The sequence below is a fragment of the Pollicipes pollicipes genome, unplaced genomic scaffold, assembly GCF_011947565.3.
Source record: "Pollicipes pollicipes isolate AB1234 unplaced genomic scaffold, Ppol_2.1 Scaffold_7261;HRSCAF=8764_pilon_pilon_pilon, whole genome shotgun sequence".
In the NCBI taxonomy this organism is placed as follows: domain Eukaryota; kingdom Metazoa; phylum Arthropoda; class Thecostraca; order Pollicipedomorpha; family Pollicipedidae; genus Pollicipes; species Pollicipes pollicipes.
The window spans coordinates 11,841,503-11,854,969 of NW_023597054.1; the positions used below are offsets into that span (position 1 = coordinate 11,841,503).

Genomic DNA, 13,467 nt, shown 5'->3' on the forward strand with positions numbered 1-13,467 from the left:
TGGAAGTTGACGGCTAGGTACCTAAAATGGGCAGTGCATTTTGTCCATCCGCACCGATAATTCAGTTGGTTAGAGCGCCTGTCTTCCGATCCACCCACCCGTGTCGGTGTGAGTTCAAGTCGCCTCAGACACTCGTTATTTACCTCTGACTTGAATGGCCCGCGGGCGGTAATGGCAGTGTTTAAGGTCAGGTGACGTCAGAGGGCGAGATGGACCGTGCTGAGCATTGCGACACGTTAAGCTTTGTCAGGAAAACCATGTCACTGGCACGAAATTTCGCAGTTGATGGTAGTGACAGGACTCACGGAACAACCAATGCATAGCGTAGGGCTAATCCCAGAGTCCCCCACGATCAAGTTATTTGGACCAAGTACTACACAATTCAGAAAAAAAACCTGGGGCTACTTATGACTTTCAGTTTCTGTGGTTGCGCCGTTCTTCAGCGGTACTGACTGCGCTTGGCCTGATTTTATTTCAAACCAAACGACGGGATTTCTTGGAGCGGTGAACCAAAGTCAAATAGAAAGAGCATGCGATTCAGCAGACGGTACTTATTGCCAGTGGTTTTGGAGCACAGACGTCCTGTGAACTCAGAGCCTCTTGAAGCTGTTTTCAGCAATATGGCTGTTACCTTCGGATTTCTACCGCCCTGCTCTACCCAGCTCAGGCCATACTTAACGTTTTTGAGGACCAAGGGACAGTTCCCCCCCGCGCAGTTCCCCTCTAGAATGAAATTCCGTGATGAGCCATGACATGTGCGGAGCTTTTGTCCCTGTGCTTATGTATGAGGACTTCGTATTTAATATCCATCACGTCATACATGTTTATTTCAACCTGAAGATAAATGTTTTCTGACCTTTACAGCCATGCACCGCTATTCGTGTTCTATAATGCTCGCTCTACGTATAATAGAACACATGTTTACGATACATATGCAGACAGTGTGTCCATCTGTGTCGCGACTCTAAGCACCGATGATTTCGTTGAGAACTTCATTCCTTGCTTTACCCCATCTGCATAGTTCCCCCGGCGGGAGAGCCACGGCATCCCTCTGTATTCCCAAGCAGCTGTAACCGCCTCCATGTTCCCAGGCGACTACAGCTGTCTACAAGCGGCGTTTACACTGCGCCGGTCGCTGGGGTTCCACCTAGTGCAGTCTTACCTGCCCACCATCCTGATCGTGATGATCTCCTGGGTCAGCTTCTGGATGGACGTGGACTCGGTGCCGGGCCGCGTCACCCTCGGCATCACCACCCTGCTCACCATGACCACCAAGTCGTCCGGCATCCAGGCCGAGGTGCCGCAGGTCTCCTACGTCAAGGTAACAAGGCGCGCTGGATTGCGCTCCCGGGTGGCGTCTCCTGTCACGTGACACGCCGCGTGGCGTCTAATGATCTAATGACCGGTTTACTGTGGGCTAATTTTTTTTCCTGTGCGAATTCTGTATCGCAAAAAAGTTGTCATCGACAAGTTCGAGGCGAACGTCGTTCTGAAGCACCTGATGGCCCCTGATGGCACCTGGTGGCATCTGATGGCTCCTGATGGCACCTGGTGGCACCTAATGGCCCCTGATGGCACATGTTGCACATTAGTCTGTGAGTGGTCGCTGATGCGCAGAAGTCAGCAATTATCTTCAATGCTCGTGATAGCGTCCGTGCTCTAGCCACTGCAATGGAAATATGTCGTAGGAAAACGAAGGTCCCAGTTGTGAACCAGACTAGATTGGCGCAACCAAGGGCAATCTTTTAAGATCGTGCGTTTGAGCGCCAAAGTGCCCATCCTGGCGGACTTATGCGTTACGTGTTCCTTCTAACCTATTAGTAGATGGAGTTTCATTGGTTTTGCATAAGCTTTCAGTCGAAATTAATGCAGCCTTCCGACGGACAGCAGCTCCTGCCAAAAGCACAAGTCAAATCAATCTCGGCGATCGTGTCAGGCGCCCGTCAGACGATTCGGATGGGCTTGAGGAACGTCTCGCTCGCCATCGTCGCCCCACTCGCGGCTCGCGCGGACCATCAGCTCGCCGGCTCCGGCTGGGAAGCCCTCTTCGTCCCACTTCGGCTGCGAGGTCCTTGTGCCACATCCGGCTCCATCAGACGGCCGTATTTGCAGTTGGAGTCAGTCAACACGGGTCGCAATTCGCCGCCAGCCGCCTTGTCCGACTTAGATGGGGATCTCAGGCCTGTTCATGCTGGGTCGAGGCATTTGGTGAGCACAGAGTAACTCGCTTCAAGATGTATACCGGATAGACAACAGGGCAACACTATTTGGTACTGTGCACAGGTTTTCTGATTAGAAGTCACCGGCAGGATTTTGCTTTGGCGTAGGACACCTTTCATGCATTATACCGTAGTGGTTTTTATGCGAGATTTCCACCGAAGGGGCGTTGTTTTTCTCTCTGGAAGCAGACGTACCAACCATTCTGCGACTCGATAGTGAAGACAGTTCTGTTGTACTTGCCTGATCCCGACTCACTCAGCAGACTTCCCTAAACCTTGGGCATAGTACCCTTTATAACTGGGCGTAGGGACCGAGGAGGTCAGTAGGGCCGTGACAACACGGTTACAACAGGGCAGAACATTTAAGGAACTATCTTCTTAAGCTTTGCATGGCTGACCTCCGCGACAACCTTGCGAACTTGTTTGCATTTGTGTGGCGAGGGGGCGGAAGCAATGCGTATTGCGGTATCGGAAACCCGTCATCTTTTGTGCAAAGCAAGTTTCAAGTGGAGATGATTTGCTAGCATATCTATCATGTTAGTGGCCTGTTCGCTGTTTGTGGAGTTTGTAGTGCAGCACAAACATGCTTACCCCGTGTGAAGTCTCCAAGTCAGTTCCAAACTTCAGTGGTGAACGGAGGATATGTTTGGTCTTGAGGCAATTTTGCTCTTGCTTCGTGGGTATTTCTGTGGCTATATCATAGCTTGCCGACGTGGTGGCCACAAGATGTATCCCCAGAGCCTGCATTACGTTATGTTTTCGTGAAGGTAGCACACCCACAAGCCAGAGCGTGAAACTGACCGAGAAAAACAAGCGAGGGAGCCGGGCGTGCCTCTGTCTCGCGCCATACGGCAGCGACGTGTAGTCGGTCACCGCAGCCCGGTCTGCCCGGAGGCAGGCTGGCGGCGACACCCGCGACGGCATGAGCTCACGAGACAGCCAACAATCCATCCCAATCTGGCAGTGGTACTGCCTTCGTGTCATTTAGCTAGACGTGTTTAAGCTCACCTGAGTCAGGAGGAGGAAGCAAGAGTTATCGAAAATGTTATGATTGAGAATGCTTTCTTTAAAATGTGATTGGCGGAAGCCCCTCCCCCCCCCCCCCCCAACAAGTAGCGGAGCTGCGTTCCGTACGGTGCGGTGGCTAGAACACGGCTCACTTTTTGATAAATGGAGCTTGTCGCTCGTTTCGTACGGCGATAGCAACGCACTAAGTGAAACAAATGTTTGCGTGGTATATCGGGGCGTGGTTAAACTCCGTTTGATGTCGAAAAACGGCGACACAAACACGTTTACTATCCCCACCAAACGACTGTTTGTCGACCGTTGGCCGCACGAACTTCATCTGTTAAGAGCCCTGCCAACACGTCAATCGACAGCACGCCATTGCACGCGCCGGTACGCTAGGTCGACATGGATATGCGAGGATGGTGGTGTGGTGTCATGGATCTGGTGGTGGTGGCATCGACTGTCGTCATGTCAAGAAGGGCACTCTTTCGACATCGGCGACGATTCAGTATAGCATTTGCCGATTGTCGATGCCCAAATTAGACCCGTTTTGATCATGCCGCAGCACAACCACCGCAAAAACAAGCCGCGTGGGTTAGGTTTCCGGGTGTGTATTTCCTACGGCGAGTTCTCGTCGTGAGAGTCAGGGCACCATAAGAGCCAGGGCACCGGAGATGCCCTTTGCGTCCTCATGATGCGCCTTACTAATTATGTTAGCATCTTCCACTGAATATTTACTCTGCAGTCGGGCAGCCCCGTAGAGACAAAAGCCATCCTGAGTCCTTGTCGGTGCGGGTATGTGGCGTGGAAAGACGAGGCCCAATGCCCGGTCAGTTCCAGACACGTCTGACGGGCCAGACAGAGGCAGCCATGTAACCCCCGTGTCGGCGCGCTCACGTGGGGCGGAAAGACGAGGCCCAATGCTCGGTCAGTTCCAGACACGTCTAACGGGCTAGACAGAGGCAGCTATATGACGACAGGGTGAGTCGGCTGGATCCGGCTTGGGAGGGAAACGATCCTATGTCTGCCCGCGTCGCCAGACTTGCTGGTGAGAAGGTGGATTTGGGAGATTGGAAGTGGAGAGGGAATTCATCAGCGTAATTGTAGCATTGGAGTGCCGGTGATGTTTTTGTTGTGGTGTGCCGTGCGTTGTGTTTCCAAGTGAAACGGTGCGGCATCACATGCATCGCGGGGAAGTGGCGCCGAACCCTCCCTCTCGGCCAGCTACATGATGGTAAAACAAACATGGTGCCGACAAAAAAAATCAACGGATGAATGGTTAGCGAATGCTGGCAAGATGCGGAGGCCGGGCACGGCTGTTGTAATGCTTCTTTCAAGCAGCCGTTGCAACGTCAAGAGTTCCTGAGGCCTGGGCTAACGAGGCTATTCCCATTGCGACCGAATGAAGAGTTCAGCGGCTGGTGAATTACTGTTACGACGCATGATGGGTGAGGACGGCGAAAAAGTCGACCTCCAGGCGTGATGACATTTTTTGAAAGCATCTGTGTACCCTGGAGTCAGCCGTTTGATGACTTGAAGGTAACGCTACGAATGTATGGATGTCAGTCCATGTACCTAGATGTCCCAAATGAAAACTACCAACGGTTTAAGCACTGTTTCTGACCGGTCAGCATGGGTCTAAATTGATCCACATGAATGGAACAGGTTTTCCTAAAAGAAGGCAGCTGCAGGCAGCAGAGTAGTCCTGTGTGACACCGCTAGTGTTGAATAGACACCTACTTTGATCACTCCGCACTTGCACTCTCCACACAGAAATAAGCTCAGCCAGCCAAGCGATGCGGTTTGATTTTGCGGTGTTCATAGTGCCAGGGTGTAGTGCAGTGGGGATGGTCTCGAACATCGGCAGCCGATGTGGTGATACTGGTTCACTACCATCGTCACAACACTCTCGTGTTAGTGCTGAGTCGGCCGTATAAGCGCAGAGACGAGGAATGGCGCGACAGCATGCGAGACAGCCGGTGGTGAGACGCTGATCATGATAAAATCTGCCGTATTGAGCCGGTCCTGGAACTGGCAGCAGCACACATCGTGTGTCAGGCAGCAGGCCTTGATCAAATTGCCAGTATATGTGGGCCACATATCAGGCCTGGACATGATAGGAAAGAAACGAGTAAACCACTTCCGACGCGGCTCCGATGACTGCTATGTGGTTTGCATCCATCAGCGCGGATTTTGCGTTTAGATCAAACCATTTTGTCATCGATGTTGGCTGCTATGCATGAAAAGGGAAGGAAACAGAATTATATGGTGTGCATCCATCAGCACAGATTTCGCATTTCGATGCAACTATTTTGTCATCGGTGTTGTCTGGTATGCATGCAAAGAGAAGGAAACGGGGCATTTTCTTGGTATTCTTTTTTCTGCTCCTTTACGATTTTGTCATGTTGAGTGTGAATAATTGCGTCCGCAGGCCATAGACATATGGATGGGTGTGTGCACGGGCTTCATTTTCGCTGCTCTGCTTGAGTTCACCCTGGTCAACTATCTCTGGAGGAAGCGCCCGACGCTTCAGGAGTTCCAGAACGCCATCTCCAGGGAGCACGAGCACCAAGACCTGCACGACGAGAACAACTGGACCAATGTCAAGGTCAGTGACCGCGAGCGGAGGCGCGCATTGCACCACATCTGCTGCGGACAGCTGATGTGCGGCACCCGCCGTCAGCGTGGGTTGCAAAAATGTCCAAGGTCGACGTCAATCGCCCGCGGCATTCGCATGTCATCTGGCCAGCAGTTCGCCCAGTGTCGGAATGCGGCGTGTATCCATATGTCACGCTGGCCGCACGCCTCCCTCTCACGTGGACGACCCGCTTCCAGAGCAAGACGAAGCACCACCCGCACCTGCTCTTCCACGAACTCCAGAAGACGGAATCCAAGAAGCAGGCGCAGAAGATCGACGAGATCTCCCGGATCATCTTCCCGATCGGTTTCCTGTGCTTCAACGTCGCGTACTGGCCTTACTACATGCTATGAGCCGGCGCGCCTGTGCCCGGCCGCGGGCGGCGGCCGCGTGCGGACGGCGGGCCGCAGCGCTGGTGCGGGCACCGTCGCCTGTTGCGGCGGCGCTGTTGAGCGGGGTCGATACGTCCGGCCCGTGGGGTGCGCGCTGTCGACCTCGCTGAGTGACTCGGACATGGGTGCCGGCGCAGTCGCATGTATATTTTTACGCGGTGTGAAAGACGCCTGCGGATTTGGAGATGTGCCAGGTAACAAGCTGTTGCTCAAGCGCTCAAGGGCGGCCGGTGGGAGGCCCCGGAAGCTGTTGCTGGGAGCCGGGTCGGCGCGGCCGGCCCGTCACGCTGTGATGAATGAGGCCGCGGCCCACCGTCTCACCCGTAGGTATATATCAAGGTGCGGCGCAGAATCAGGCTGCCGAGGCGGGAGTCTTCCTGAGAGCCGCGCGGCCCGAAGCTGTGCCGGACACCATCGAAGGACAGGGAGGTACGCGTCATTGATGTGTGGCAGAGGGAATCACCAGGAGAATAAATTGTTCCTGTCCATCCATCGGCCAAATTGCCTGGCCTGATCAGATTATTTCCCGCATGTGCATTGCCCCGCGCAAAAACTTGCTTTGCATAACGTCGATTTTTTCCATGGCTGCCGTCCAAAATACATGGACGACTCGCGACTACAGGATATCCATACAGAATTACATGTTTGGATGTTAGTAACGTGTGCTTCAATACGACACGGTAATATAACAGTCACGATTCCTTTCAGAGCGTCCCAGAGTTTGTTGGCGGTGTCCGGGTCCGCCTTGGCCAGAGCAGCTCAACAGACCACCAGTGCGAGACGGCACGCGCCCTTACCCACCCGCAGCGTCGCAGAGTCCAGCCGGGTCGTGAGAAGATCGTCGTCGGCCGCGCGGCGAGCCGTCGACCCGCGTGACCTTGCGCGCGCCCGGCGCCGGCACCGGCCGCCGCCGGGGCGTCCAATCGGCGCGGAGTCGCCGCCGGCCCGCGGGATCTCGCGCCGGCCGTCTGATGGCCCTACTCGCCGTGTCCCGGCGGACGCCGCCGCGCGCTCCGGCACGTCCGAACGACGCAGCTGCGAGGGCGCCCGACCGAGTAAAGTGTGGTTGGTACTAGGGCTGCCGCGAGCCGCCGGACGGCGACGTCGACCGCAGGGCGGTGGCCGCGTGCGAGTGAGTACACGTGCCGGCGTCCGGTGCAGGATAGTGGCATTCAAGCGTGCCGCCGCGGTCGGTCTGTGTGAGGTGATGGGTCGACGGCGGTGGCTGGGGGGACTTGGGAGGGACGGGTCCAGTCAAAAGAAGGCCGATGGTACGGAAGGCGACGTGCGTGTGACAAGACGGGTGGACGAGACAGGTTTGCGAACTCGATGGGCTGTGGCGCTGCCGGTCCCGGGGGCGTGTGATGGGACGCGTGCCGTTACCGTGGTCTAACGGACGCTGCAGCGATGTTGTGACTAACCGAACTCAACTTGTCATTGCTGTACGATATTGTCAAAGGTGTGACGTCACACCTGTGTGTGACGCGTGATGCCGGGAGCGTGGAATGCGACAACTAACGGAATGGGTTCAGGACGGATTGATTGCGCCGGCTTGGTATGTCCTATAAGTTTTGTAGTCGCATGCGTAAGTCGGTATTACCTTGTGAAACATTTCCGATATGCACACGGTGATCCTATCTTCCAGAGTTCATACCAACTGTAGGCTATACCTAACTTGTAAAGGTATTTAGTTGTATATAGTTCCTCCCACGGTTACCTATGTTTTACATTACCAACGCATGTGTTTGCTTTTTGCGTTCGGATCATTGCGCATTTTCAGCGCCGTAGACGAAGTATGCTTCTTTGTGTCGTTTTGAGAGATTTCGATCTGTGGTGCGCACTGGGAGTTAGCTATGTTTCGGTATTGGGACATCTAGATGAAATAATAAACAGTACTCTCGTGTTAGCGCTATTCTTTTCCTGAATCCTGCCACTCAGCAGGTTACAATGGGTGGCGCCTAGTGGACGGAACCGGGTGGCATCTGATGCGGGCTAACGCTAAGAGAGGTGACTATGACCACACGGCTCACGCACGTACTCTTGACACAATCGGGGCTTGGTCCAAACATGCTCAACTCATTCAGTGCGCTGTAGACGCAGTGTTTGTAGTGCCCTGTAAGATTCTGGCAGTTACGCGGAGTCAGCGAGCGTTCAGTGATGGCAGTGGGATCCCGTAATCGATACACGTCATGTTCGAGCTGATGGGCATGCCGACCTTACACGCCAGCTGTCTTGATTTGAGTATGTGAAGCAATGATTCATCATTTGCCGGGAGGAGTTTGTTCCTCCTGCCCTTAGATTTTCTTCACTACAGCTCCGGCACAAACGGCGGCGGCAGCCGAAAGCCATCGATGGTTTCATAAAATGCTCAACGCACCTCACGGGAACGGTCACTTTGTATTTAAAGAGGAGGCATCTCGAATATGTGCTTTATTGGCGTCTACAGCATGCCCGCAGTTAGTTAATACATGAACGTTTAAAGGATTTCAACGGCTCTCATCAGTCTCATATGTGCCGATCACCGTTAAGGTAAATTCAGAGCTCAAAAACTTTATACGCTCAGTGGCGGACATGCTAACCTAAAAAGCAGGGAAACACATTTGTAGAATTTGTCATCTCTTAGCTCACGCCCAGCCGGAAAGGCTTGTATAAATCGGGTTTGAACTGCCAGCACTACACGAAATGATGTCAGCAGGAATACGGGTGAAATCGAAGTTTGAAATAAGAAGATACACGACCCTCACAAAACGCAAGATTAACGTGAAGCCTGACGTGCAAGAGCAGCCGCAAGATGAGAGTATAAAGCACATGGGCAGCACGAGGTGCCCAATAATAACACCGAGGACAATCTGCATGAGGCTTGAAGGACAGCAGGAATGTCGGCATAGGCCATGCCGACATGTCCTGTGCTTGTAGTCCTGGATCGAAACATTGAGACATTCCACAAGGGTTTCTACCGGTTTATGACATTTCACGAGATGCGTGGAAATTCCAGAGACCAGCAGGAGTCCCATCAGCCAGCAGAACAAACTAACGGGCTTGTTGGTGCTACCAATGCAGAAATTGGGAAGTCATATTCAAACGTATATCTGAACAGTTTGGTCCAGGTTAGGTTAACAAAGCAACAAAGCACATAAGCCAGAAAACTCAATCAGGCCAATTATTTCTCAAGTGCCTGCACTTTCCTCCGCTTTGGCTAAGACTCTCAACGCTCTTGTATCACCGCACGTTTCTCCAAAATGTGTCAAAAGTCTAACGAATAGTTTCGGCTAGCCACGCAGCAACAAGAGAGAAAAGGTATGCGTGCTTGGCTTAACGCACAGAGCCTCTACACCAACGTGCTGATCGACGATGCCATCCAGGTCGTCCTCGATTACACCCTCATCCATGATCCATCCAGGTCAGCTCCCCGCTTGTCCCAAGGAAAAACACTGTCCGAAATTTGAGTGCGGGTCCTAAGAGCGCTTCGTTCAGATGTCATGAGCGCACTCGGCCCTACTAAGCAGGCGGAGCGGCAGCAGGGTCGCCCTCTCGAACCTGTATGCACTAAGCTAAATGTGTTTCAAAGAGGAGAAAGCCCTCCAAGCAATTCATTCACGCAGTGCCGTTATGTGGATGACATCTTTGTGGACATAAGTGATGAGAGCCAGCTTCAACTTCCAAAGAGCAAGCTTGAGAAAGCTTCCGTGCTGAAGTTCACCTCAGAGGAGAGTGTCAACAGTAAAATACCATTTCCAGATGTTGACGTGGATGCGTCCGCTGGAAAACTTCCTGGGTCAAGTGCGCGGAAGGTCGACAAACACCGGACACTGCCCGAGCGGACGTAGCGAGTGTCCGGGACGCTACAAAAATAGCGCTGTCCGCGACTTCATGCATCGGACGTTGAATCACTGCTCCTGAAGATGATGCGACGAGAGCCACAGTGAATTGCAGAAGTCCTCGCTAAGGATTGATAACACCGACGCTGTATTGGAAAGACAAATTATAAGACAGGTAGCCAAAATCTGCTTACATTGGTTGACAACCAACAAGCCTGGCAGCCCCGCACGCGTTTTTCCTATTTCACACCACTTTTCGACGTCCTTAAAGGCATAAGAGAGTGCTGCGGGACATTATTATCAAAGAACAGAAAAGCACGTCAGCTGGAGGACCACATCCAACTAGAAGAATCCTGGCATGATGAAAACTCTTCGCAAGATCGATCCAAGCTGAAATCTACCGACTTGGTACAACACTTGTAATGCATCACCGGTGACTCTGCGTACCGTTCCTGAATGCTACAACGCTGGCCAACGCAACAACGTTCTCAAGAAGAACGATCATGTAGCACAGCGACCCTGAGAAACTACTTCGCGCTTTGTCGCGGACACAATGCGGAACTCACACGCAGGTTGTTAGTGGAGAGCGCGGTAGTATTACTGGCGCTGCAGGCCAAGCGGTGCTGTAAAACGCAGAGATAGCAGGGGAGGGAGGCTGAGTTGTGACACATGCTTTCTATTTGCAGAGAACGGTCGGGGGCGTAGCAGCCGAGTGGTTAATGCGTCCAACTCCCACGTCGGGGACCGGGGTTCAATGCCGGTTGCGCCGCGGTCCCTAAATGCACTGCACTAATGCACTAACTGCACATGGTCAATGCCGATGTCAGCACTCCGTAAAAGGGGTGTATGCCCGTGCGCTGCGTTCTCCTTAACAAAGAATAGGGGCTTTCCCACCGAACCCTGAAATGACTACTGTCGCAGTCTGCGCTCTTAAACGATAGTGCGATAAAGCGCGCTCAGTAACAGTTGTGAATTTTGAGGTCAAGAAGACACTTTCCTTGAAAACCTCTAGTGCGCGTTGTCACTGATGATTTATTACAGCTCTCAACTTCCTTTTGAACCAGATCATTTGGGCACCCACATTGTGGTGCCTACCGCTTACAGGGACGGAATGGTATTTAGGGTCATAGATCAAGAGTGGTGAGATAAGGTTTCCTCATCTCACCGAACCCACAAAGGCGTGGAAGTGGTCGGATTCTGGCCGTCCGCTGGCTGCGCTCGGAAGCTGATCGCCTTCCCGCCAGTCACTTAATCGGGACAATGGGCTGCTCTATGCGGACTTTCAGGAGCGGGGACGCGGAACGGATTGAGGCAGGGGTGGGTGCTCGATGGTCACGTTGTCAGTGGTTCTCAGCTTCCAACGGCCGACACTCTTACGTTTGGCGTTTGGATTTATTACGGGATTTGAATTCCTTGACGCCTATGCTTTGGTTTGGAGACCACAACCTTCTCGAAACAATTTGAGTTTCTTCAGAAATGCATTGAGCGATAATGTCGCGCTACCTTGGCATCTCGAGGCACGTTAGTGTTTCACTTTAGCCTGTGAAGAGCCAACATGCGCTGATATATGGCCCGTGTCTTGGCGGCTTTTGGCTATGATGGGTATTTGTTTCCCTTCAAAGTCACATCGATGGAGGGAAAGATTTCATGTGCATGCATTACTACGTAAAATGATTGTATTAACATTTAACCAAGCCGGTGGCTGATGTTCGTAAGGTATCATACAAATGCCTACTGCTTCCTTATAGAGACTTGGCCCTGACCGGCCAATAAACGATGATGAGTTGAGTATGCACAAAATGACAAATAATATTTTGTTTCAGTTCGTTGTCTTCCTGTTGCCGTGATGGTTCTTTTTGCAGTGAACCAGCTGAAAATTTTTGGTCTAAACACAGACTTACTGATGAGCGAATATCGCTTAGGTTGCACTTCCATAATGGAAATGTTTAAGCCCAAAACATTAAAGCTCACTACAAGGAGTTTAACGTACACTATCTAACATAAGTTGTGAGTGTACTTGCGAGGAACATTCTGCATACAGTAGCCGTGAGAGACAGAGCTGGTAGCCTTTTTCTTCATGAAATAGCCAGGTAAAAAGGAGAGACAGATATATCAATATTTCGGAAATTGTCTTTATCAAAACGCATACGAATAATAAATTCAAATTTGTCTGCCGATCCCACTCGATTTTTCATGTTTTCCTTCAACAGTTAACCACAGCTTTTAAAGAAATTCTGTTGTACAACAAAAAATGAAAAATGAAGCGGATTCCATAGGCAATTTTAAATTTACTACTCATTTTCGTTTCGATAAGACATGTAACGAAATATCAATGCATCTTTCTCTCTCTCTTCTCCTTGTTACTTTACGAGGAACAAGGCTAACAGAACTGTCTTAACTGTAGACATTATGGGATGTGTTCCTGTTTTTTTCTGAGTGATATAATAAAGTAACGTACATGTTGGTGACTTTTGCAGATTACGGCTCACCATTTTACTTTAGTAATATTCCAAAGCCTATTAATTCCAGCCACGCACCTTACACGACGCGGGGTGCGCAGTTCTCTTCTTTCTATAGGTTATGCGGTCTTATAGAAATTATAGCAAAGCCTAAGCGAACAGAGCGGTTTGAAAATCATGTCAATCGGTCGATCAATGCAGTCCGCCTTTCGTGAGAGTTATCAAGCAGCCGCTCGCCGATCTGGCGTGCGTGCGGAGCGCCTTGTTTTTGAACAAAAGTACCGCTCTTTATTTCGGAACAGAGGCTGCAGGCGGGGATAAACAAACCATTCAGACCACAGGCTGGAGCAGTTGTGCAAACGAACGTTCTGAGCAAAGCTGGTTAAGCTTAATTATTGGTAACATAACAGACATGTAGCTTGAACTCGGCAGTGACGAGTTGCGTGACCAGCACGAGTGAAATTCCTAACGGGAATAATGAAATATTTTGCAGCGACAGCCCTTGAAACATTTTGCTTCTATCGGTGTTATAAACCATATATATATATATATGTATGTATATATATACATATACATATATATATATATGCATGAAATACATCATATATAGTTGTGCTGACTCAAAAGGACCTATTTTCATCGCACGTATCCAAGTCTGTCAGAGGATATGTTTGTGACATTGCAGAGACGGAGCAGAAGGCTGGAAATGAGCATGGCAATATTTTAGTAATACGTGACACTAATGTATAACACCGGTATGCATCCCAAAGCGTTGCGGTTCGGTTGACAATGGTCGATGAGAAATGCTTACCTACCGTCCGGGCAGGCCTGGCACTTCAGTCGATAAGATCCTACATTTGTAGTGATTGACCTGGTCTCTTTACGGTGGATTACTGGAGCCTAGAGTCGAGCAGTGTGAACATCGCTTAATGA

At 51.3% G+C, this 13,467-nt stretch overlaps 1 protein-coding gene across 1 annotated transcript in view; it reads left to right on the plus strand.

The window, feature by feature from the left end:
- The window catches only part of LOC119112832 (glycine receptor subunit alpha-2), a 65,276-nt gene extending 59,058 nt beyond the window's left edge, over positions 1–6,218 (plus strand). Inside the window, exons 7-9 of the mRNA XM_037237118.1 lie at positions 1,092–1,321; positions 5,659–5,835; positions 6,063–6,218. Of these exons, the coding sequence (XP_037093013.1) occupies positions 1,092–1,321; positions 5,659–5,835; positions 6,063–6,218 (563 nt within the window). The remainder of the gene's footprint in view (positions 1–1,091; positions 1,322–5,658; positions 5,836–6,062) is intronic.
- The last annotated feature ends 7,249 nt before the right edge of the window (positions 6,219–13,467 follow it).